The sequence below is a fragment of the Electrona antarctica genome, assembly GCF_951216825.1.
Source record: "Electrona antarctica genome assembly, chromosome: 13".
NCBI lineage: Eukaryota > Metazoa > Chordata > Actinopteri > Myctophiformes > Myctophidae > Electrona > Electrona antarctica.
Genome location: NC_136794.1, coordinates 14,089,245 through 14,115,433, shown reverse-complemented (window position 1 = coordinate 14,115,433; position 26,189 = coordinate 14,089,245). Strand labels below are relative to the sequence as shown.

The following is a 26,189-nucleotide window of genomic DNA, read 5'->3' as shown; positions in this document are numbered from 1 at the left end:
GGGGGCCTCATATTTGGTCTTGAAACAGGCCTCCAGATCTCTGACAGAATAACTGCGTAATGACGAGTCTAGCCGGGCAGCAGCACCTGCAGTGTTTTCAGCCAACTCCCTCCCCACATTGTCAGGAATTCCCAGCAGGACTACAAGTCATTTGGTTTGCCAGGGCAGTTCCTCGATTGTTGACAGTAATGTTAATCTATTATTCAATTAAAGGCATCCTAGGGCAAATAGCTGATTTGCAAATAGCTGTCAAATACCTGATTTGTTAATCAGCTATTTTCGCTATTTGACGTACAATTAAGTTTATAGGAGTTAAGAAATAAGGCTATGAACAAATGATTGTCCGGCATTCGTCGTTGGTAGTGATCTATATTTATAGAGTGTATGTGCGTGACATCATCATCATACCTGCAAGTTGTGCGGGAACGCCTACTGAGTGGCAAAAACTACTTTCTGGCCTTGACAGCCCATGTCCAAACAGAAAAGTCCTATCTGATTGCATTAAATGATGTTAAAAGACATTAAACTCACTTTGCCACTCACTTTATGCATGCGCATACCCATATTGTTCATACAGAATATCCATATCTTTATTACTGGACGCAGTACAAGCATCGTTGTATAAAAAAAGGAAAAAGGTCTAAGTCATGTTCTTGACTGTGTCTTATGTTGCATTAAAATTGTGTTATATCTCGCTCTCTGAGAGAACAGCTCTCTTTGTCTTGGAGGTTGAATCTGACAGTTCCGCCAGGCACAGGGTCTCCTGCGTGTCCGAGCCCACTCCGGAGTCAGTGGTGCTGGCGGTCTGAAAGGTCGTGAGCACGGGTCGCGGTGCTTCCGTGTCCTTGCTGTCCCGCGTGGTGGAGCGACTCGCCTTGCTGAGCCGCAGCGACTTGAGTAGCAAGGGCCGCAGGGAGCGGGCGGAGGCAGCCTCGGAGCTCCGCAGCACGTTGCGCTTGTTGACATGCTCGACGGTGATGTGGCAGCGAAACACCTGCAGGAACACCTCCCGGAACTGCCGGGAGGAGAGGTTGTAAAGGAAGGGGTTCAGGACGGAGCTGAGGTAGAAGAAGGTGTCACCCACGGGGTGAAGGGTCACGTAGCTGCGGAAGTAAGACACGGTCCAGTCGGACTTGGGCACCGCCGCCGTCATGAGGCGTCGCACCTGGTTGGGCATCCAGCACACCATCAGGGAGCCTACAATCAGACCTGAGAGGGAATGAGAAGGGGGGGAGGGGGGGGGAGCAGGAGAAATAGTGAATGGGAGGCAGAGATTCTGCTTCACTGCTGATCAGTGTAATTATGAAAATCACACCTGTGTGAACTGAGCAGTGCAACTATACATTTATTGTTATAGTTACTGTACTGTGCTCTGTACTGTACTGTACATATTACATACATAAATACCCCAGGAAAGTGTTCTAAATCGTCTAAACATCATTAACATATTTTTTTGCAAAAAGGGTGAAGTGTCCCTTTAATGTAGTCTTGTTCAACGTAGGTTCAGGAGTAGAGACCTCAGACCACCCTCTGCTTATCACGGCCACTCCCCTTTCTCAATATACCACACTGCCTTCACACATTAGCCACTCCCCATTCACAATCACCCGTATACACTACAGCTGTCTCCACTCACCACAGCCAATCCTTGTTGCAATCACCACAGTATAAATACACCTGCGATCTGGTTTGCAGAATCTGTTTGTTCTGCTTCATGACAGATCAGACATGGGTTGTGGGTAACTCAATTATTTAAATTAGTTGCAATGTTTTTGCAGAACTAAATTGAGTGGAGCAGCAGATCCCCTGATCTGTGAATGTTCAAAGATCCAATCTTGAACCGTCCAGAGTTGATCAGATCAGAGCCACTCTGATCATTTTCAAACATGTTTGATATGTATCTGGGTTGACAGAAAGACTATCTATCCTATCCCCTTAAACTTTTATATAACTTGCCTATTCCAAGTTGCAACCCCAAATATCGATGAAACATAACGGCTTTGCAGTTTGCATTGATGCAGCAGCTGCAATCAATCTAGTATTAAACAACCAATTTGCTCTGATGTACAGATCATGATGATGCCACAAGTTATATATAACTCGATCTGTATGGGTTCAAGCCTGGATCATCTTTCGTTGCACGATGGTGTCGTGCAGATAACATTATCTCTCTCTCTTTCTCTAGCTCTGCATTCTTCCACCGCTGTGTGTGTGTGTGATCGGTTTTTATATTCCATCCTGATTGGCGAATTCCGAAAATTGCTGACCCACAAAAACCTACCTGACCTGGTGCCAAAGAGTAGTTTTTCTAGTTAGGAATATATATTTTATTTTATTTTTTATTTTTTTTGGGGGGTGAGTAGGAAATGTACAAAGGATATATTACTTGCAACCCATAAAACTAGACACAATTATCTCATCTGTGTGTTTCTTCCGTAGAAGGAGCATCACATCAGTCCTCATCTCTTATCTGCTGTTTATCCGTCTCACCAATGCTTTTAATGTGAGTCACACTGTGACCAAATAGCCTTTCAAAATGTAACAGATTGCTCTGTCCCACATCTCATTTCCTGCCAAAGGAAAATGGATGTCCACACTCTTGTTTACCAAACACACGGGACTCCTGGGGAGGGACAGAGGTGTTTTGAAGAAGTGTTTGAATAATTTAGATTTATGTTTGAAATTCCAAAAACATAGTGAATCATTTCCAGGGTAGTGTAAGGAGAAACATAGAAGCCATTAGCCATGTCACAGATGTCTGATGAAGGAAAAATAACAGTAACTCAACTACTACTGTGGTGTTGTGGAACTTGTGGTATCTGATGATTTACTTTGAAAAGCTGACTCAAACTTTCATGCTGGTTTTAGACAAGATTTTAAAGGAGAATTCTGGATTACCCATTTTCTTACCTTAATCTATATCAAAGAACGAGTGGTACAGGTGAAATAATTGCATAACTTCATCCAGAGTGCACTGCAGCTCTGACCGTGTGTGCTGGTTATACGCTAAATCGCATATTTTGATAACTAAAAGGCGACCGAGCCTATGACCCAACACAAATTTAGATGTAGAGGATCTGCATTTTTTTGAGTGGTGCAAACCACTCCAACAACCAGCTTTGTCTGTACCTGTGTACCTGTGCGTGTACCCGTGTACCTGTACGTGGTACGTGTACCAGGTGAGCATGGTTGCTATGGTTAGTGTGTGACGTCACTGCACCACTCAGTTCACACAGGTGTGATTTTTAAAGATTACGTTGACAGAAACTCTGCACTGCCAGATAGAGTGAAAAGATGAGAGAGGAGAGTATAGGTCAAGGTCAAGAGACGGATTCAAACCCTAGACTCTGTCCTCGATCTGAACCACCAGAGTAAGTGATTTTCTTTGGTTAAAATAAGTATTAAATAGCTCTATATTCTGATAGTACTCATTGAGTGTTTATTCAGTAACAGGAGTTACGAGTGGACAAAATTGGAACTGGAAGACTATAATGAAGCTGATAAATGGCTACTTTCTCCTGATTGGCAAAAGTGTGACATGAAAATGTAGTTTCCGTTTATAGAGCTGGAGAGACAGGGGGACCCCTGTGACTGAACAAACACATGTAGCAATGATTACCATCAGAATATAGTGCTTTAACATAAATAAATAAAACTATTTATTTATTTATTTGCTAAAACAGAACTAAAACCAAAGGACTGGATTAGTAGTGGCGGACAGGCGTGCATATGCCTGGGTGATGAGAAAGGATCATTCCGGTTAATTAATATAAGAACATGGAGGGATGTTTTTCAGTAAAAATTGTGGTTTTGTTTTGTTTGTGAGTGCCTCGACGGAGCAGGGCGGTAGTATTTGCTGTCTGCATGCCAGTTGTGGTGGGCCTGTCTGGGCCAAAAAGTCAGGGCCGAATCACCGGTATAACAAATTGATATATGATGAGCGGCAAGTGTGAGAAGAAAAATATGAGAACAGTGGAAAAAGTATAGAAATCTAATGACTCAACCAGAGGTAGGGGGCAGAGGGGGGAGCAGACCAGAAATTGAGACTAGAAAGAAAGGAATGTTAAAGCAGACTGATAGCAGATAAGAATTCTTATCACTGTGGTTAATAAATAAATCATGTCAGAATGAGTTTAGCTCGATTTTTCAACAGATTGACTATATATAACTTTTTCGTGACCTGTTCTCACACACACACATTGTTAAATAATAGGCCTACATAAGTACATATTGTTTAATTCATTTTCTGTAACTGAACATTTTCGAAGTGCATGCTGTCTGTCCTCGGCAGGAGTTTATACTTTTTCCATTCACCCCAGTCGTTAATAAATAATAACTCACAAAACGTGTTGCATGATGAGGATTGAGGAATCGTCATGTCACGATGTCACTTGGCGTCAATGTTAAAAATGTACAGGTGGATTTTCATGACATGAAACCTAACTCCAAAGCAATTATTAATAGTCGAGATGGAACGGGGGATTCACGCGCATAGGGTGAAATTTTTAACGCCACCTGTTTTTTCTTTAATCCTTGAAGGTCTATTTTAAGATTCTGCCAGGTAACAAGAAAAAATAATGTCCCAAGGGGTTCATTTTTAAACTGTTCTTACACATACCCTATACCTAAATATGCAAATGAAGAGACAAGAGAAAACACTATTGACATAAACAACCTACAGGGACAAATGAACACGTTTCCAAAAAAACAAACAAGACATAATTCATTATGAATAATAACCAGCAGCTTCCGTATCTATGTGTGTTTAATATAAGGTTAGCATTTTTAGGAGCCTTTTCAGGCTGTGACCCCCCCAAAGTAATCATATTTGAAGTGGGGACCCCCCACCCAGACAAGCAACAGAATGGTTCCACAGATAAATGTTGTGAATAGCAGATGTACAAGGTCGTTGTGAACTTGTAGATTTGCTATTTGCACAATTGTTGCCACCGTCTTATATAATAATAATAATGTATTATTATTATTTCTTGTAATAATAATAATTATTGTGACAATTAAAAAGCAAAAGAAATGAGATTGTCCCATTCAATACAGTTTGAGTGCATGCACTGCACATACATTTAGGTAAGAACGTCATGACACTGCTACCCCAGTGTGTGTGTGTGTGTGTGTGTGTGTGTGTGTGTGTGTGTGTGTGTGTGTGTGTGTGTGTGTGTGTGTGTGTGTGTGTGTGTGTGTGTGTGTGTGTGTGTGTGTGTGCCTTCAAACATTCCGCCCCGCGAAAAAGGGAGGAGGAGGAAATGTTGCATAGCGATTTTGCTTATTCCTTCTAAATGTCTGTATATAAAATATAGCTAACTCAGCGAATCTCTTAGTTCCATCAATATTGTTCCTCGTAAATAGTTGGTTTGTGCCTAGTATTGAGATTATAGAGTTCGCTTTGGCGATCATGTCCCATGATCGCGGGAGTTTGACTCTGAACTGAAGAAAACTGACTGAGAGAAAAGCAGCCAAAGCAGCCAATCAGCAATCAGAAGTACTCGGCAGTATGGTTGCCAGTGTTGCCAACTGTCGTGCCAGAAATAAGCTAACCAGCCTCCAAAAACCAAACCAGGCAAGCAACTGTGAATGAATCCACGTTAGGCTGGAAATATGCAGACTTGGCAACACTCAGCAGAAAGATCTACCGGTCGACTAGCAGTGTTGCAAGTTTCCCAGGTAAACACTAACCAGCACTTCTCCGAAGCTGCTGGTAAAAAGGTTATTATGAAGATTCAAGCATCTTGACTATTTCGGGGCAAAAACTGCAAAAAAATAATATTTCTCTGTTTACTAAATTCCTAGGTGGATTTTTATGTTCCAACAGTTATTTTTGGAATCCTTGAAGGGTGTATTTTATTATTCTGCCAGGTAACCGACAAGAAAAATGTTCCATGGGGTTCATTTTTAACCCTTTCTTACACAATCCTATACCCAAATCTGTTGGCGAAAGGGCCTTTCTGTGTGGAGTTTGCATGTTCTCCCCATGTCCTCTATACTATAGGGTAGGTATACCCTATATATTTTTTTATATTTTCATAACAATTTTGACTTTATATATTGTACATGAGAGGGGGAGAGGTGGTGCATGGAGTTTGAGGGTCCAATGGAGTTAAGAGGTTTTGTCCGAAGCACTTTTTAATACTTATTTTTAACCAACACACAGACAGTAAAGGGTGTTCAATAGCATTGATTTATGAAAACAAAAACAAAAATCTAAAACCTAAAAAACATTGAGTTAGGTCGGTTTCCTCCCAACAGCAATGAAAGTGTCAGAGTGGCTTAATATCGGTATCTGCTCAGACGAGAGCGAGGATGTCCCCTTACCAGTGCACTACATGCCTGGGAGATGGATTGCTGCGGTGGACTGTAACAGATTAATATGTATCAATTAACGGGTTCTTGACATGAAAATGTTTGAGAAACACTGGAGGCAATGAAGTAGGCAAATACATCTCATACAGTTGCCAGCTGTAGAGATAAAATAAATGAAATCACAGTTACTACATTGCTGCTTTACCATTGCATTAGCATTTTGGGTCCATCCCCAAGAGGAACCATTACATTTGCTCCGTTTTCGCCTGCTAGACTGCACAAGGAATGCCCTGCATGGGTAGCTATAGCTGGATGAGTCATATAGAGATGAGTTACAATTCACAAACTGGCCCTACTATACAACATTCAAACACTGGTATGTCAGTAACAGAGGCTAAACAAGTGAAATTGGAAGTGATGAAACAAAAAAATGCAGACAAATTTGGAACTGGTACACTATCAAATTGGAAATTAACTCACCTGAAAATGTATATTATTTAGGCCTAAAGACCTGGAGAGACGGAGAGACCCCTGTTACTGAACTAACACTTTATAGCAATGATTACTATGAGAATATAGATTATTTGTTTTGTTCTATCAAAATCCCAAACTACCAAAAGACATTTCTTACAGCACCTTTAAGTTGAATGCAGGGATACATACGGTATAAAGGTAAACTTGTTTTGGCTACCACTGTGTCACTGTGTCCACTCTGCTGTTCAGAATTCCACATTCTATTTGTGAAAGATTCGAGACAAATAAATGAATGTATCATTAGTGGTTTAGGGCGGGTGATGATATAAACTACTTAACAGTCCTGAATTCTGGTGTGAAAATTCTGACCTCATGTTGAACACTCACTGACACAACCAATGCATGCACACTCTCTCACGGGTGAATATTTACTGTCTCTCTGCCGCAGGGAAGAACTATAAAGTGGCAACTAATTAGAAAGCAATTACACCAGATTATTGAAGCAATTAATTTCCTGTCCCTGCTGTAATTGGAGTCCGTCTGATTGTCATTACTTTCGAGTACAGTGGAGAATTAGGCAGTGATGTAATGATAGGTCATTATACATTGATATTTAACGCAGTTTACAGGGTTAGAGATGGTCTAGCCTCTGTACCCAGGCTTTTATTTTCGTTCGCTACAGCTCAAAGAAATGAAAGCCTGGGGGAACGTGAGACATTTCCTGGTCTAGGAGTGGGAGTGAACTATAGTGCAGAGGGGCGTCGCTCTCAATATAGTGACGTCATTGTCTTCCTTGTTGTTGTTTTCTACCAGGGAGTGGAGGGGCAGAGGGGGGCGATATCCAAAATCCCCATCAATATCCAGTCTCATAATGATATCAAAATAGCAATATATTTCCCAGCCTACATAATAATTAAAACATGTTTTCAAAAGCGGTTCAACTGAAAAGATGTCACTCAAATGTTTTCGTCCTGACAAAATACATTGCTTTCCTGCAGTGTGGCGAAGAGGCATTACCACAACACATAACAGGAAGCATGTGTTGTACTTTCCTGGAACTGTCCATGCACTAGAGGAGACAACAGGTTCATCATACCACAGTTGTGCTGCGAAACAGAGAACCACATTGCATTCAAACAAGTGTTGTTTGTTTGAGACACTCGACTTCACTAAACTGCCAAACATGCTCTCACTGAAGATTTCCAAATGAATGCATGAAGTCACTGCAAACGTGAATTTCAATCTTTCAAAGTCTTTCCTGTGATGTGTGAAAGTGTCTAAACTGTCTGGTATCATTACGTTACATCCAAAGCAATAAATTCCAAACAATTGAGGTGCAAGTAGACTAAACTAGGGGTTACAAAACGCTATCAGTTTGAGACCCAAAAGAGAAATTTGGTGTCTCCCTCCGTCCCCGGGACCCAAACATATACAAAAATACATTATGAATTAATCTCTTACGCCCTAATTAAAATATAGACTTATGCCGACCAGTTACATTCATCCTGGGAGCTCCAAAGATTTCATTACATCTTTACATCTATGTAATATGTAAATGAAAAGATATATTAATGTGATCTCATATTAGAGAGAGACTGAGAGAAAACCTCCATTTGCTGATTTTCCGGGCACAAATAGAGTAATATCTCCTCTTGCAGCAAATGGATAAAAAAGTGACTATTCATAATGTTCATTAGCTCATATCCACGGAAAAGTGTAGGAAAATTAATTATCATGCTAGATAAATTATAGCCATTAAACCAAATACATTCAGTGAATATTAGTCAGATTGGAAGTAATGTAATCATCCTAAGGGAGACTTTCTCTTCTTGTGTGTACCCAGATAACCCTTCTGTACTCAGGGGAGTCACTTTTCCTAACACCCATCCCAAGTGTAAATTATATCCTACGTTTCGTTGTTGTGGCATGCATACAGTTCCATTTACTTATGTTGTAGCCTATATACATATGTTTCTGTACATTTCCATAGTGTGTCTAGCCCTTTGACACATGAATTATGATAAATAAAAAATCTTATTAAGTGTTTTATGTGTCTTTAGACATACAAATAACAACTTTTATAAAACACCAATTTTCTGACCTGTCTACTCAGTCTACTCAGATGGACAGCGCATGCGTTTGTGTTTATAATTGAAAACCAATTAATAAAATGATAAAATGATTGATAAAAATGATACAAATCCAATTATGTAAATTAAAATATATTTGCAATGCTAAAACTACAATTGTCACATTTTTAACATATGCTAATACTAATTCACCCTGCAGCAACAGCATCACATTCCAGATATACAGACTATAAATACACAGATGATAACAGAACAAAAATACTACAAATTATTTTTTTGTTGGGCGTTGGTTAATTTGCGCCTTTTAATACTTTTCATTGGTTCAATATTTCTTTCTTTTTTTTTAGTACCGTTATATTAAAACCAAATATGAGGCAGAAGACCAAACCTAGTTTGGGAATAGACTGCTTTGGGGGCCAAAAAACTAGCTAGATGGCCAAGGAGGGTGGGGGGGGGGGGGGGGGGGGGGGGGGCAGCAAGAGCAGGACAGCAGCAAAGTAGAAGTAGCCTGAGTGGTCGTCTGGTGGTGCATGACACTTGTGGATGTATTCTGCTTAAACAACCATAGTGGAGTCAGAATGATTCGTGATTTCCTCTGCAAGCAAGGGGGGAAATGTTGGGGGGGTGGGGGGTGAATGATTTAACAACTTGTCAACATGCCAAAAGCCGCTTGAGGCAATGCCAAGTGCGCTCGCTGACAGCACTTAAACATGCACTGACTCAATTCATTCTCAACACTCAAGAACATTCTCACTGAGTAGTAGGCCTACCTTCATCATCTTTATCAACACAAGGCCCATTGATCCAGCTGGCATTCATGAAGGACCTACACAGTATCAACGATGAGTAGAAGGACCTTAGATACTTGCAGTGGTGGAAAGTAACTAAGTAGGGGAGAGCCGCCACGGTTGTAACGCGTCATGGTTGTAACATGCACGTTATCTCTTGATTGGTCAACACCATCATGACGTCATCGCGTAGTGACGTGACATTGTAATTGGCTAGCAAAATTTGTGGGAGGGGCCTATGTAAGCGATTGCGGCAACCACACTTTGCAATTTTTCAAAATTGCGACTTTTCTAGTTATTATTATTATATTATTATTTTTGCACAGTTTTTATGTGAGAAGTTTTCATAGTGTGCTTTGATATGATTTATACCATAGAGACCTGAATGCGAGGGGAGTTTGTTAACCAACAGGGTGGCAATGGTAGTGAGAAATCACACCCGTGTGGAGTGAGTGGTGCAACTCTGTGTGGGGGTCTCCGGGGGTCCCCGGAACTTCCAGACCCACAGGAGCGTGCCCAGGGTCAGGGTGCCGCCCCGCGTCCGAAACGGTCGAGAAATGACAGTTATCGTGTGGGGGTCCCCGGAACATCCAGAGATTCCAGACCCTCAGGAACACGCCCAGGGGGCCGAGCCGGTTCCAGCAAGCCGCCCGCGTCCGAAACGGTTGAGAAATGACAGAGTTGCTACATAAGGTACATAAGGTGGTCCCTTATTGGCCAAGCGCTCCCACCAACATGTGATTAGCCGATTTGCTCGTTTACTGTACATATGGTGTAAGTTCTCCATTCAATGTCAATGACATTTAATGTTTTGATGTTTAATTTACGTCATATTTAGCGGAATTATCAGCTCTTATCATCATACATCATCATGCATCATCTCATACTGGCCAATCAGAATGCCTGGGAAAACGTAATAAGCCTGTTGACTTTTGATTTGAACATTGTCTGCTCGTCATGCATTTGGGTCCTAAATCTGCTCTCGTATCGTGTCTATTTTCGCAAAACGTTGCATTGGGAGACTAGGGTTAAAGTTATGTACGTGTACTAAAATGTCAGTATCCAGAGATGTGCATGAATTATTAATCAGATGCCAGTGATAAAGTTCACAAGCCACTCAATGAAAATTCCCATGCCGAAATGATCAAAGGTAACTTGGAGAGCTCATCCTTTTCTTCACCACTTTCTTTTTAATTGCCTTTTCAAGAGCGAATGTGAGAAACAGACGATTTGTTTGTTTGGATAAAGGCATAGCTCCTTTACTCGATTTCTGCTGTTTCTCTCCCAAAGGAAACGAGACAAGAAGAAACAGAAAACCATCTCCAGGTTATCCTCACCTGTTCAGCCTCAGCAACCTAGAAACATGCCAGAGGGGCCTCTCAGGAGGACAACAACATGTTCCTTGAAATACGTCTTGGTCTCGAGACCTTGAGAGTTGTGTCTGTTTTTGCCTCGGAGGTTATCTTCTGGGATGTGAGTGTGAGCGCTTGCTAGTCTGAGTGCAACTAGTTCAAACATCTCAGTAATGCATACTGGTGATAGATTGCACATACCTGTGCTTACCTACTGTATACTTATATTAATCAACTATAGCACATACAGTACAGTACACGTCTACATGTCTATCAGTGATCGATTTTACTGTTGGTACTCTTAGTACAAATATTACTATATGACCATATTAATATAGTAAATTGCACATTATATTACTTTATGTCCGTAAAGTCCAGGTACAGATGGCCAGGTAGGTTCCTATAGGTCTTTAAGTGTATTTATATGCCATTTATATTGGTGATAGAATCATGTGCACAATATTTCTATTCCTACCTCCGGCAAACCTGACCAGCCCAGGCACATATACTGTAAGGCCAAGGGATGTCATCTGTTTTACTCTTATATTTTGACACTATGTATTATTATTATTTTATTATTATTATTATTACACACACACACACACACACACACACACACACACACACACACACACACACACACACACACACACACACACACACACACACACACACACACACACACACACACACACACACACACACACACACACACACACCAGATGACATCCCATGAGCCCGGGCAGTGAGGGGCTCAGCTGTCACTTCTGTAAAGCCTGGCCGTTAGCGTAGTTGCTGGGGTGCAGAGCTCAGGAGCACGTCATTAAACTAACCGACTGTCATTCACGGGGGGGGGGGGGGGGGGGGGGCAGAGTCAGCTGAGCAAGAGTGTGCGGCGTGCTGCGTGCGTGCGTGCATGCGTGCGTGTGTGTGGAGATAGGAGGAGGGTGGACAAAATAGAATAGTAAAAAAGGTATAAAAGTGCAAAAGAGGGAGAGAGATAGAACGGGGCGGCGCATTCATCGACCTGCCCAGTGGGGTTCATACATCTCCGGCAACAAATCCTCCCAGAGGTTTATTCTCCCTGCCAGCAGTCGCTCAGTAAAAACGCTTTACAAGAACCCAGCAGAGCAGCAGCATCTGCAGTCTTACACAATAAACGAACCTCATCGATCCATGGGACGGGGTCGGTGTGTGTGGCAATAGGCTTGTCACGGTTTATGAGCTATAGCCACCTGGAGAGAGGTTCACAAGGGGAGGACATGGTTTATCGAAAAGAACCTCCCAATGCACCTCCCAATGTATGAATGAATGAACCATTGTAAAGCGCTTTGAGCACATGGAAAAGCGCTATAAAAATGCAATAATTCATTATTATTATTATTATAAAGAGGATTCTATCATCAAACATCCTCAGGTTACAAGCAGGGTCAGAGTTTAACTGTCATGGGGGGGGGGGGGATTTTCACACAAAGGGCTTTCAATTTAAATTAGAGCTCAATCAGAGCTCTGCTATTTTTGCAAGTAAACTAGGCTTGACTCACTCACACACTCCCACAAGTTTGATTTATTTTGCCAAATAGGGTACCGTAGAGACTGAATAAAATTATTCTGACCGAGTACACTGCAGGTGAATAATTAAATTATTGCGTGTCAGTCCCATGCATCTAGTCCCTCACTGACTCAGTCATTGGCCCCCCAGAACTTGGGACCATTTCAGTTGAAACAGGGAAACATATAGCTAAGGCAGTACCTAGCAAGCACGGCCAGGACCTGGACGAATTAGTGACGTCTCTATTGGGGCCAAATCAAGTCAAACCAAGACTAGTCAGATCTGGCCGAGAATATCACCTGATTTCAACCAACATAGATTCTGCCCACTAAGACAAACATCCCTGGATGAATCAGAGAGAGTCTGATAGATGCCAGATCAACAGTTCACTTTTTCAGTGCCGATGGGTGGTAGCATACGGCCATACGCACACCTAAGGAATGCCACACGTCCACTCTAACTCTACGCTCCTTGTTTCCTTTCCGGGTTATTCAGGAAGGTGGGGGCTTTTGTTAGGAGCACAGTGTTCAGTCGCATTACAGCTCAGACCCTTTAGCTATCATTACAACCAGTTACATTTGCTCAGCGATGCGGTATACAAACTCACAAATGATTTACGATCGTCGGGTGCGCGGTGGCTCACCGCGGACAGCGCTCGAAGCTTTAGAGATACAGCGCTTTGAAAATCCTGTTATAATGGAGGCTCGATGGAGCTGGATTTAAAAACCCCATAGCTGGTGGGGACAGGGGCTCTCCATACTAACCGGAGCAATGCTAAAAAGTAAATAGACGGTCGCTGCTTTCATATATGGAGTATACAGTTGTCTACGAACATACGCGTAGATAGCACCAGTAGGTAGACCGATAACCTAGCTACGTTTATAAACGTAGATAGTAGCGAAAAAGTTAAGTCATATCATAACTAATCAGATCTAGCCCAGAATAAGCTATATTATTTCAACTGGTGAAGACATCCTGGAAATTACGTAAAGATCATCCCCATATGGGCTGTGATCTGGCCTAGTCCTGAACGTCTTATAGTTTCTTTAAAAGTATTTTTTTATATTATTTTTATATAGTAAATGTGTATGCATGAATTGTGATTTCTTGTTGTCTTCTACCACTGTACAAAATAAGTTTCTGAAAGAAAAAATAAAGTTATTTGAAGTGAAGTTGAAGTTGAAGGAGTCACCGGAGGACGTCAATATGACGTAATTTGGCTTGCTGGGTATCTCTCTATTATTACTTTGTTCTTCTAATATAATAAAAATCACGTGAAGTGAGGGGTGCCCACTGTATTTATAACGGCCACATGACGTCTCACGTCATCAATGTTTTTTAACTGCTGGCCTAAACAAACATTAAAAGTCCATAGTCTTGACTGCCATTCGATTTACGTCTTAAGTGCTCTAAACAAACATTAAAAAGTCCATAGACTTGTCTGCCAAATGACATTATTTTCAAAAGCCATGCATTGGAGGGGCTATAGTGCCCCTTAAAAACAGTGAACATGCATTTTTCTGTCTACAGCATACACAATTTGTATGCAGCATCCAGCATTTGTATGCATCAGATCCATGTGGTACCCACACTATCTGTTGGAATCACAGGTTGCCATCCTATCGAGGGCACATTGCTCTTAGATAGGTACAGTATGAGTAATGATGAATGCCGGGCCAAATAAATACTATCTGTTATTTACAATGTATAGAAAGACATCAAAAACAGCCCAACCTCCATTTTATTTTTCTAGGTATACCAATACCCATATTAAGTTATGTAGTAGAGCAGCTTGCCTTAACATCCACTGCAAGAAATATGCCTGAGACCTCCTGCTTCATGCGGCACATGTGTTAATAGGAGGCACCGCTGCTCTCCCTATATAACATTTGGCGGCCGTGATGACGCATTGATCATATTAACAGTAGCGGCCAATGAGTTATCTATATCTTAACTGAATTAAAAAACGTTAGATAACCGGTATGTTTGTCTTGTGAATGTATGCACCAGTGATTTTTTTCAATGACATGACGTTGTGTCAGTTGATTTGAAGAACAATCAAAACACAGAGTTCTCCCAAAATCACACGTCTTTTCAGTGCCAATCTGAGACTGACTGACTTTCCACATCACAATTTTGGATATAAAAATGGTCACAAGACAAGGCTGAAGGCAGCAACTATAACATTAATATTCACTTCACAGGTGCTTGCTCCAGGTCACTAAAAAGCTATCTGAAGCAATTAACCTTCCATCCTGGATGTCATGTGTGGGCACCGTAACAACTTCATGCACTACTTTACTTTTAATTAGCCACAACTGGGATTAAAAGTTATTCCAAGGTAAAGTAAAGCAGCAACAGTAATGTGTGACGTTGTATTTCCAGAGATAATTTAAACATTGGTGATTAGTTGACAGTATAGACTCATGTCAGATTTGTCATGGATGTGTGCCCAATGCCCATCCCTTATAATAACATATCCATGGTAGTAGAGAACAGTTTAACCAGTATTCTGACATCCCCTTAGACAGCAAGTCTTTGTGAAGATTGTTGCATAAGACAATATAGGGCCTACGGTTCCATGACATGGAAATACTGGGTCTCAGTACACAAACTGCAATAATGACAAGTCATATTCAAATGAAATGTCCTATTTAAATATAGAGGGTGCAGCGGACTCACTTGTGGCACAAACTAGGCCTAAGTCAATCCATCTGAGAGTAAGTGGGCAGATATTATTGATGCCTGCCTGTTGACCTCCCATTTTATATGATAAAATATTTCAATGTGACAATTAGGAAGTTGCACTGCAGCTGCTACCACAGCTGTTTATAAAAATTAAGCTGTTATGAATCAAGCTATCTTTCTGTATTAGATGATAACACTATGGCATAGCCCTGCACAAAATACATGTGGTTATTTTAATATTCCAATTTAAAAACATTGCTTAGTAGTCACACAAAAAGGTTTCAAAATGATGGTCAGCATGGCTGTCTAAAGAGCATTTTGAAATTCTGCAGTCATCTCAATTATTGAGGTTGGCTGTGCAACAGATATGAGATAATAAAAACATCAAGCCATTATGGCCTGTATATCAGCAATAAAAACCACAAAGTACACTCTGAATCAGTGCTCATGAATATCTGTTGATACTAAACACAATTGTACCCCTCAATGTTTGTCTTACAAGATGGATGACGTACATACACAGTGTCCGATGCTTGGTAATGATCTCACACAACGGTCCTGCTACCAAGTAGCAGGAACGTCAACATCTGTTGATTATCACAGCATTATGCTAATCTGAGGGGCGGTTGTGATACAGCTGACAATAATACATGCCAATTAACAGCTCTGTTAAATATGTAACACCTCTCTCAGGTCATCAATTTCAGGAAATATTTTACTTGGTATACTGTATGGTACTTATCTCTCTGCCTCAAAATAGGCACACACACACACACACACACGCGCGCGCGCGCACACACTACTTCTTAGTTCATGCAGCAGAGTACTGTTAGTTTTCTTTCGAAGAGTAAACCATTTATAGAGAAATACATTTACTGATGAAATTCTGCTGGTAAGGTGAACATTTCTCAGATCATTCCACCACAGACCAGCATACTTCATGTGTGTAACTGCATGAGGCACAACTCCTTTTATCCTGTGCGAAAAGGACTGCCATCATCTCAATCATTATTTGTATGACATTTCCTCCAACAGAAACTCATGTGGATCCAAGTGTCTATATTCAACACAGACTGTGCATGCTGTGTCCATACACACCATACCATACAAGGCATACATGGTATACTACAAGTGTACCATATACTATGTCCAGCTGGGCCTGCCTGGCTGACATCTCACAATGGATGTCCTTTCCATTTCCATCAACAACACCCTAACTCCTGCTCAAACTACCAAGAACCTGACCAGCAGGACAATCCGGTCTCCACTCCAGGCCTCAGTCATCTCCAGAACCATTGCAAGAACTGCCTCCTTATTGGCCTCGCAGCATGCTCACTGAAGCCCCTCCAAATTATGCAGAATGCTGCAGCATGCTTGGTCTTCAACCTAGCAAAATGTTCACGTCACCCCACTCCTTCTTTCCCTTCACTGGCTTCTGGTTGCTTCCCGTTACCTTCAGGACATGATCTACCCCTAAACCACTTCCTGCACATATATACTGTAGCTAACCCCCCCCCCCCCCCCCTCCTTTGACACGCTGACCAATGCTCCGAGCATCCTAGACTTTTCTCCCTCCTGGCTCCCAAGTTGTGGAATGACCTGCTCTGACCTCTCCTCCCCTCCTGTGATAACTGTAGACTCACTCCACAATTTCCACTCAAAATGTACCTCTTCAGACTTCACCTCAACCCTTGCACTTCTCTCTCCGTGTATCCCTTCTTGATGCTAGTTATACTATGCAGTAATAATAAAATAAAAAACACTGATGCAGACCACCTATCTGTCTCTCATTATTTATGCCTTGGATTTAACCCAGCACCCACTGTCTATGTGCGTATAACACTCCTCCACCGTGACCTCTCTCGGTTTTACCATAATAAATAATGTGGTAGCCTATTAATATAATTGCTATAAGACACTCCTACAGTACATTACAATAAAATACTCTTACAGTAATATGTATATTCAGTGAGTTTAACATACTAACACGTTGAAATAAAGACTTAAAATTACCATCATACCTCAGTCTCTATGAGTGTTTACCCAATCAATTAATTTGTGTGTTGTTTAATCGTTGCCAATAAAGTATTCAATTCTATTTTATCGATCTCTTTGTCGATTTTTGCAACAATAAGCAAACAAGCAGAACATACAAAGATACATACATAAGAGTATAAAATCTATATTAAAATATGATTTACACAGATACACAAACACAGACAAGCCCCCATCCTATAATACACAATATGACATAGACAATACACAGGAAGAGACTAAATAAAATACAATTTACAAAATACTTTGTTTCATGTGGTGTCAAGACATCACTCACTATAGCGCAGGGAAAAAGATCATGAGGATATTTATTGCCTGGCTTCTACGTAATCAAAAAAGGTTTATTTTGTTCTATTCTAATATACAATATCATTATTTGATTATTTGAAAAATGTTGTACAACATGATTATTGATGTCCTTAAATATAGAATATAAAAAATAAAAAATATAAACCGTGTAATTACTGTGTACTACAACTATAGCTATAATGATTTATGTTCTGCAGGCTGCAAGTGGCTGAACCTTTGGTATATATTCAAATATATTAGATCACCAACTTGCTCAAAAGCATGAACATTTACCATAGCAACTTTATGTCTGCATGTGTGTGTCCCAGATGACAAATCCATTGAATTTACCAGGAGCTGTTACACTCTACAGAGCACAGACAGACAGAACTTATATAGAAAATGTATACACATAGGTGTCATACACCCCTTGTCACATATTCAGTGCCAGTCAGACTGTGAAATCAATACCTTGCAATCAGTCCAAGCAGTGAGCCCGCTGTGACACCAGCATTTACCTCTCTGCAGCCACTCAGCTGAGACTGCAATGGAATCTTAAGGGACTTGCGTTGTCTCCACAGGCCATGCATTCAAAGATATGGCAGGAATGATAAATATACCAACTACAATGCTAAACTTGCTGCTTGCCATAGAAATTACAATGTGGCTCCTTGTTATTTTTGTCATTTATCTCTTCGGCATCAGAATAGCAATGTAGTTATGAGCTGGCAAAGGTGTGACGGCTTTCAGACAATAGAGGTCCAGATGAATAATGTATTCATGATTTGTGATTCACACTTCATGGTTAACAAGCTGTGCATGTAATATGTGACTAAGCTCATCAAAGTGATTCCTTTTTGGCTTGTTGTATAAATCGCATGTGCATGGTGCTGATTGTAAAATAAAAACAGAAAGAAATATTACCACAGTTGATCACCACTGGACTGGGAGTTGTAAAGAGTAGAGAACTGTATAACAAGTTACAACACTAGTACACTACATGACAAATTCAAGTCAAGGATGTGTCAGAGGATTCTAGATAGAAGCCCAGGAATGTCGATGGAGAGGAGAAAGACGGATGGATGGACTATAGGCTAACTGTAGTAAGTTTTTAGTTTTTAACACAACAGCATTTGATTTGAACATTTTCTGAGAACCAGCAGTTACACTGATTGACAATACAAATAAACACTTATGGCTACAAGTGGAAAGTGTTTAATCCAATGTTCAACTGTCTGTATTTCCATGCAATGTTTTGCGTAAAGTGAGCATTACTAAATTTTTATTTGCATCTCACAGTCTTAACTTCGATGGCTGTAATCCTAGAATAAACATCCTAGGACAAACAGACAGAACAAAAGAAATAATAGATATGATTTGAATGACTTTTCTCCATAAACCTAACCATACTTTTGACAGCAGGTCTATCCACACATTTGGTGTCTCCCCAGGACCCAAATGTACAAAAATGTAAAGGTAGGGTAAGTGAATTTCCTTTATTCAAATAAGTGTTGAATAGATCTATATAGTAAACATTGCTATAGTGTTTGCTCAATAATCTTGAGCGGTATACTTCCGCCCAAATCCTGCTACTTCCGCCAAAATACAGCTATGCACTCTCTACAGCATATATTGTGCCCAGCGTGCTTAAACCCTCTGTTCCTTTTGGTCCTTGTGAAGTGTAGGTGTTCTGTACAGTCCTGTTCCTGCATGTTCTGGAGATCCTGTGCATTCGACCTGTTCTACCTCTGTCTGTTCTGCATTTTGGGTCCTACGTCTGAGTCTCACTGTGACAGTATGATCTCGTCAAAGGTTGTGACTGCTGCAAGCCAATTCAACCATTAGCGACTTTAAAATGTTGAGCTTGCATGTATGATAATCAATCACTTGAATGATCATAACATCGGAAGTACAGTGTCCACATCATGTCAACTCATGTTGATAGCTAGGGGAACTATAGAGTCAATTTGACACGTCCCATCCAGTGATAATAAACATAGCAAGACTGTTTGACAACCTGACGGCTCCATCCACGCCTTACACACGTAACACATACACACACACTATATGAAAATAATGTCTCTCTCTCTCTCTCTCTCACTCTCTCTCTCTCTCTCTCTCTCTCTCTCTCTCTCTCTCTCACTCACTCACTCACTCACTCACTCACTCACTCACTCACTCACTCACTCACTCACTCACTCACTCACTCACTCACTCACTCACACACACACACACACACACACACACACACACACACACACACACACACACACACTGTACACACAGCAAAATTGAGATGAAAAAGGTGTATAATAAAAGTCATAAATCAAACATACCTAGAAACAGGATGGTCTGCTTCCTGGCCATCTTGACCTTTGAACTTTCATGCCTGGATGCACCCCCCGCTCCATTGGCCCCCGCGGCCCCCATGGATTTTCTCAGGACCAGAATCATGGCCCGGCACATGACGGCCACGCAGACCAGCACCACCATGTAGACGATGAACGCTGAGTAGATGCTGACCCTGTACATGACCCAGTGCTCCCTCAGGTTGGTGCAGAAGGTTAGGTTCTGAGCGGGCCTGTCCTCCCGAATTGGGACGTGTCCCTCGGTTCCCGTGGCCACCAGCAGCGGCAGCGCCACGGCCACGGAGGCCAGCCAGGCGAAGGCGATGAGGCAGGAGGTCCGCCTGCCCGTCAGGGCCTTGAAGTGGAACGGGTGGCAGATGGCCGTGTAGCGCTCGAAACTCAGAGTGGCCACGTTGAGGATGGTGGCATAGCTGCAGGCCTCGAACAGGAAGTTGTAGATCTTGCAGGAGGCGTCGCCCGAGGCGGTGGTGAAGGGGAACCAGGTGGCACTGTAGAGCTCCACAGGCATGCCAATGAGGAGCACCAACAGGTCGGAGCACGCCAGGCTCACCATGTGGTCCGTCACGTTCCTCTGCAGGTAGCCATTGCGCCGGAGCACCTGCGTCACCCGGATGGTCACGGCATTACCCAAAATTCCCGTCACCAGGATGACGCTGTAGAGAACGGTAAGGAAGACTTTGACGGAAAAGTTGGATTCTAGCTCATGCCAGTTCTTTTCCTCTGCTATCTCTGCGTCTTCAAAGTTCATGGCGACCAACTGGTGAGCTCAGATTTTCCCCTATCGATTTATCTCTCTCTCTCTCTCTCTCTTTACCTTATCAGTTCCACAGGGCTCAGTCCATGTGAACAGGCCAGTGAGAGGAGTCAAAATCCACAGGCGAGCTTGTATTTCTTCTTTCTTTTTTTGTTTTCTATAAAAGAAAAATGTAATTCATATCACAATGTTTAATCTACAACAATGTGTTCTCAATAAAAACCTATTTGACAAAAACAAAATCCACAGGCGAGAAATCCAGGCGAGATAAAAAGCCATATATCGCAGATTTTTCCAAAACTCTGATGGAGGCAGGTATTCCCAGTGGCTGGGAAACATTCAATCACCAATGGATATATCGCCCCATGATACTCCTGATACTCAAAGTTTAAAGGTCTCAAGTTTGCCCTGAGAGAATGTTCACCGTCCTCAGTAGCACTTCAAAGGTCAGTATACAGCAATATGATTACCAGATCTGCATGTCTTCCACAAGCGTTTTGGATCACTGATGACCCTCTCATATCCTGGTACAAAGACAAGTGGATTCACCTCTCCTCTATGTCAGGCGTCAACTGCTGCACACGTCCAGTACAGCCCTACGCCGATTTCCTACACCCTCCCTCCAACGTGAGCAGGCCAGTTAAACATTAAACTTTTAGAGAGAGAGAGAGAGAGAGAGAGAGAGAGAGAGAGAGAGAGAGAGAGAGAGAAACGGGGGAGGGCGTGTGTGAGTGCTCAGGGCAGATTTCTCTTATCAGGGTAGCTAAATAACTCACTTTGATATAAGCTCTTGCTTAACCGTACTCTGCTTTAGCGCAGAGATTAAACACGACATGTACAGAATATGCAATAAGTTAACTGTTACTTATAGGCTACTGTAGCACCTTTCAAAACCAACTAGGGTTACAAAGTAATAACTGAAATAAAAAAGGTTATTAAAGATAGATAGAAAGCTGAAGCAGAATAGTCAATCATAGACAACCAAAACATGCTACTGTACGTACCCAATCGTCATCAGCTGTTTTTCAACCCGCTGCACTTGGTCAAACTGAAAGTGACACTTATTACCAGTAAGACACCTGAGGGCGAGAAGTGACCTCGCCCTTTGCACGTATCCGCCTCGTTGACGGCAGACTGCTGGGCGAGCGCTGGCGCTTTGGCATGGGGGGTCAGATCAACATGGAATGAATTCTGTACTTCCCATATAAGGAGCATGTCTTGAGTGTACAGGGTTTGATGAGGTCAGATCAACATATGGAATGTCAGAACAGGTCAGCTCCATACAGTATATGGAAATCTAAGGGTGGTAGCGGGGACATTCTCTTGAGTGTACAGGGTTTGATGAGGGCCCAGGCCGGGCCGGGCCAGGCCTTAATTCTAGAGTTTGAATGGACAGGTATAAGTCAAAAGGGAGACATCGAAGAGGAATGATGGATGGGGAAGGATCAACATATGGAATGTCAGAACAAGTTAACTTCTGACATACATATGGAGATCTAAGGGTTTGAGGTTTGAGGTCAGATGAGTTGCTGGCCATAAATTGATGACATCAGGGATCTCCATATATGGGCTTAACTGTGACAGCAGGTCACATTTACTGTATATCCATCCCTGATGATGCCACGTGATGTCACAATGACCTGGGCAGCATATATGGGGGCTGATGTCACGTGTGTCACGATGATCTGGGCACCTGGGGGCTTGTCTGGGGTGACCAGGGGGCTGATGTCACGATGACCTGGGGGCTTGCCTGGGGTGATCGAGTGACGGGGACTTGAGGTGTCAAGGATTGTGGGTTAGGTCACAAAAACGCAAGGTTTCATGTAGTTTTATTTATGAAAGGATTAGTGAGTGAGGTTGAACGCTCATGTTGTTAATGCAAGGGTTAGTAAGTTAGGGAGTGAGGATGTTGTTAATGAAAGGGTTAATGAGTTATGGAGTGAGGTTAAACTCTTGTGTTGTTAATGAAAGGGTTAATGAGTTAGTGAGTGAGGTTGAACTCTTGTGTTGTTAATGAAAGGGTTAATGAGTTAGTGAGTGAGGTTGAACTCTTGTCTTGTTAATGAAAGGGTTACTGAGTTAGTGAGTGAGGTTGAACTCTTGTGAGGTTGAACTCTTGTGTTGTTAATGAAAGGGTTAATGAGTTAGTGAGTGAGGTTGAACTCTTGTGTTGTTTTTGCAAAGGTTAGTGAGTTAGGGAAGTGAAATCTTATGTTGTTAATGGAAAGGAAGTCGTACTGAAACAAGCCAGACGCGGGTCTGTGGGTCTTTATCACCTAGTCTGCATCATCAGACATTAACAATGAGTCAGTTTTAAACAGGAAGGGAAGCACATAAATGAGTTGGCCTGTTTTAAAAGAAATGAGACCTCGATTCTTGCAAAATGATTTATAGCACTAATTTAGTACAAATTAATGTATTTTTATGACATGGCTCTGCAGAGGAGTCAAGCTATAAGATGCTGTCTGTCTGTCTGTCTGTCTGTCTGTCTGTCTGTCTGCCTGTCTGCCTGCCTGCCTGCCTGTCTGTCTGTCTGTCTGTCTGTCTGTCTGTCTGTCTGTCTGTCTGTCTGTCTGCCTGCCTGCCTGCCTGCCTGCCTGCCTGCCTGCCTGTCTGTCTGTCTGTCTGTCTGTCTGTCTGTCTGTCTGTCTGTATTGTACTGTATTGTATGTCTGTGTGTGTCTGAGCTAATCTTGCAAACCACTGGAGTCTAGCCATCTGTAAGAAGGTCAATCTGTGTGTCTGGGGCTAATCTCACAAATCACTCGACCGGTCAGCGTCAAATTAATTTCTTGTGCACACTGCCAGTAGACCTCTACTATATATATATTCTTTAACAAGTTGGGTATGTGTAGTGCATTCCCATACATCAATATCATGTCACCTAAAATAAGTTTAACATTTTATCAGACTGAACGAATAGAAGAAGAGAACTCTGTGTTTCATATTTCAGCTGAGCTGTGGCAAATTCCATCCGAGATTCTTACAGAAGAGGTCAGCATCACAGCTCCTTCCTGATTAGATTACAGCTTTGAGTGCACCTGCCACTCACAATTTATCACATACCATCAATTACACCTTCATGATCCGCATAACACAGCATTGTGAGCCAGGTTCACACTCTGACAGCTAAAGCCCTGAAAATGAAGGCTGATTGTTTACTTTAATTACACCTGCACTTCGACTCTGCCCAGGCTCCCTGTCAAAAGGATTCATTATTATCTTCATTGGCCTCATTGTCCTGATTATAAATGGCTTGATAACACTCTTGATTTATGTTTCTACGTAAAACAACAGATAACTTTTATTGTACCAGGGTGCAGGTCTTCGCATAACATTGACTTTGCATTTTAGATGCATGCATTGTTAGATGGGAAAAGAGAGTGACTGCCGCCTAGCCCTTAAGAGCTCCTAAAAGTCCACAGTTTCAAGTGTCCTGATCCAAAATAAAACACAAAATATAAGATGGCGTTTGAAGCACAGCCTTTGAGCTAAACCAACCCTAAACTCTTGGCATGTAGTACCCTTGTTAAAAAGATGTTGAAGAGGTTTTGGCTAAAGACTGCAGAGTCTAGAGACAGGAAGGAGAGGCTTAGAGGAGGAATGATGCAGGATGTTTAAGTATGTGGTCATTGGTCAATGAATCAACTATCAAGAACAAACACCAGACCACCACATGTACAAACACCACACATTTGTCCAAAGATTAGGAATCATGGGATATATAAGTAAAAACCACATCCGCTGAATACCTTCCTGCATGTTTCCAAACACGTCACCAAACACCAACAGTTTAGTCTTACCAAAGAACAAATTAATATGATATAAAATGCATGATGAATGAATGCCATGTTCAAGTGAATTTCTCAGTCAAGGTGGCCGCAGGTCGCCTTGAAACTAAAGTGGTAGGAGTCGGAACAATGTGTGCAATATATGCACAGCACATTCATTCAACACATTTTAAGTATTTAACGGTATTTTAAGTATTTGTATTTGGAGCATTTGGAGCATTTTTATTTGGAGCATTTTATTTGGAGCAAATGTCACAACATTTCAGTTCAAATACAACAATGTACCTCAAAATACAAAATAAAGTGCTGTAATTTTTAAACGCAATGTTGTGTGGAGTTCTTCTACCTAGAGTAAACTTTTCCTACGTCTGTAGATCAATTTAAAATAGTCTGCTGAACAGTACTTTACTGCTACTTCTCTCTTTGTTTATGAGCAAAAAATGGACAATCAGAATCTGCAGTTGACATAAAGCAGTTTAGGGGACTGAATTGGAGCTATTTCGAAATGCCAAAGGTTCAGTTCAGTTTATTTCAACAAAACAGTTAAATACAAGCACGATCATATGAGACATACTGGAGATATTAGGAAATGGGACACCCTGATAAGCTATCTGACACATGAGAATAGGGGCCCAAACACAGCAGTATAGGGGCTATAGTTTGTGTTCACACAGACCCATAAAGCTGGGCATAGGAGCGGCTAGCGCCCCTCAAAAAGCAGTGCGACAGAGGTGAGTTTTTAGAAGAGATTTGAAAGAGGACACTGAGTTTGCCTGCCTGAGGTCCCCAGGCAATGGGTTGCACAGCCGAGGGGCCCGAGGGGCAAAAGCCTTGTCGCCCTTAGTGACAAGGCCAGACTTTGGAACCGTCTATAGGGCCCTGCTGGTGCTGGATGATCTCAGGCAGCGGCCTGGCTTATAGGGAATTAAAAGATCACAGATATAAGCAGGAGCCTGACCATTTAGGGCTTTAAAAATCACACCTGTGTGAAGTGAGGGGCGCTAATATATTAAAGTCTAACTCATGTTGATTATGGTGATGTAATGTTGATGTAAAACAAACGGTGCCAACACAAACATTATAAAGAGACAATATGACGTAATGAGGCACATTATTTCCCCTTCATTGTCAATGGCGTTTACAAAACAAACATTGAACTAAAGACAAACATTAAACCTATATATAGGAGGGGCTAGTGCCCCTCAAAAATAAGCAGTAAAATCTTTCGAAAACTCATGAGTAACAAGTGAAGGGCCGCAGGGACTGGTGTAATGTGCTCACTTCTCTTTTGGTGAGTCAGGAGCCTGGCAGCTGTGTCCTGTATCAGTTGGTGAGTCAGGAGCCTGGCAGCTGTGTCCTGTATCAGTTGGTGAGTCAGGAGCCTGGCAGCTGTGTCCTGTATCAGTTGGTGAGTCAGGAGCCTGGCAGCTGTGTCCTGTATCAGTTGGTGAGTCAGGAGCCTGGCAGCTGTGTCCTGTATCAGTTGGTGAGTCAGGAGCCTGGCAGCTGTGTCCTGTATCAGTTGCCGTCTTTGAATATTTCGCTTACTGATACCTGAATAAAGTGCATTGCAATAGTCAAGTCTGGAGGAATTTAAATGGATGGCGTAAAGTGCAAAATAAGTCCCCATGCAGCCAAATTGGGTATTGAAGTTTAATCATATTTTAGAAGCA

The 26,189-nt window shown here is 41.9% G+C and overlaps 1 protein-coding gene across 1 annotated transcript; it reads right to left on the bottom strand.

Moving 5' to 3' along the window:
- Window positions 1-685: 685 nt before the first annotated feature.
- Window positions 686-20,719, bottom strand: gpr39 (G protein-coupled receptor 39; the record flags this gene model as incomplete). Its single annotated transcript, XM_079517662.1, has 2 exons — window positions 686-1,209; window positions 19,939-20,719. 2 exons carry the CDS (start codon window positions 20,717-20,719, stop codon window positions 686-688), a joined length of 1,305 nt encoding a protein of 434 aa, XP_079373788.1.
- Between the last annotated feature and the right edge of the window lie 5,470 nt (window positions 20,720-26,189).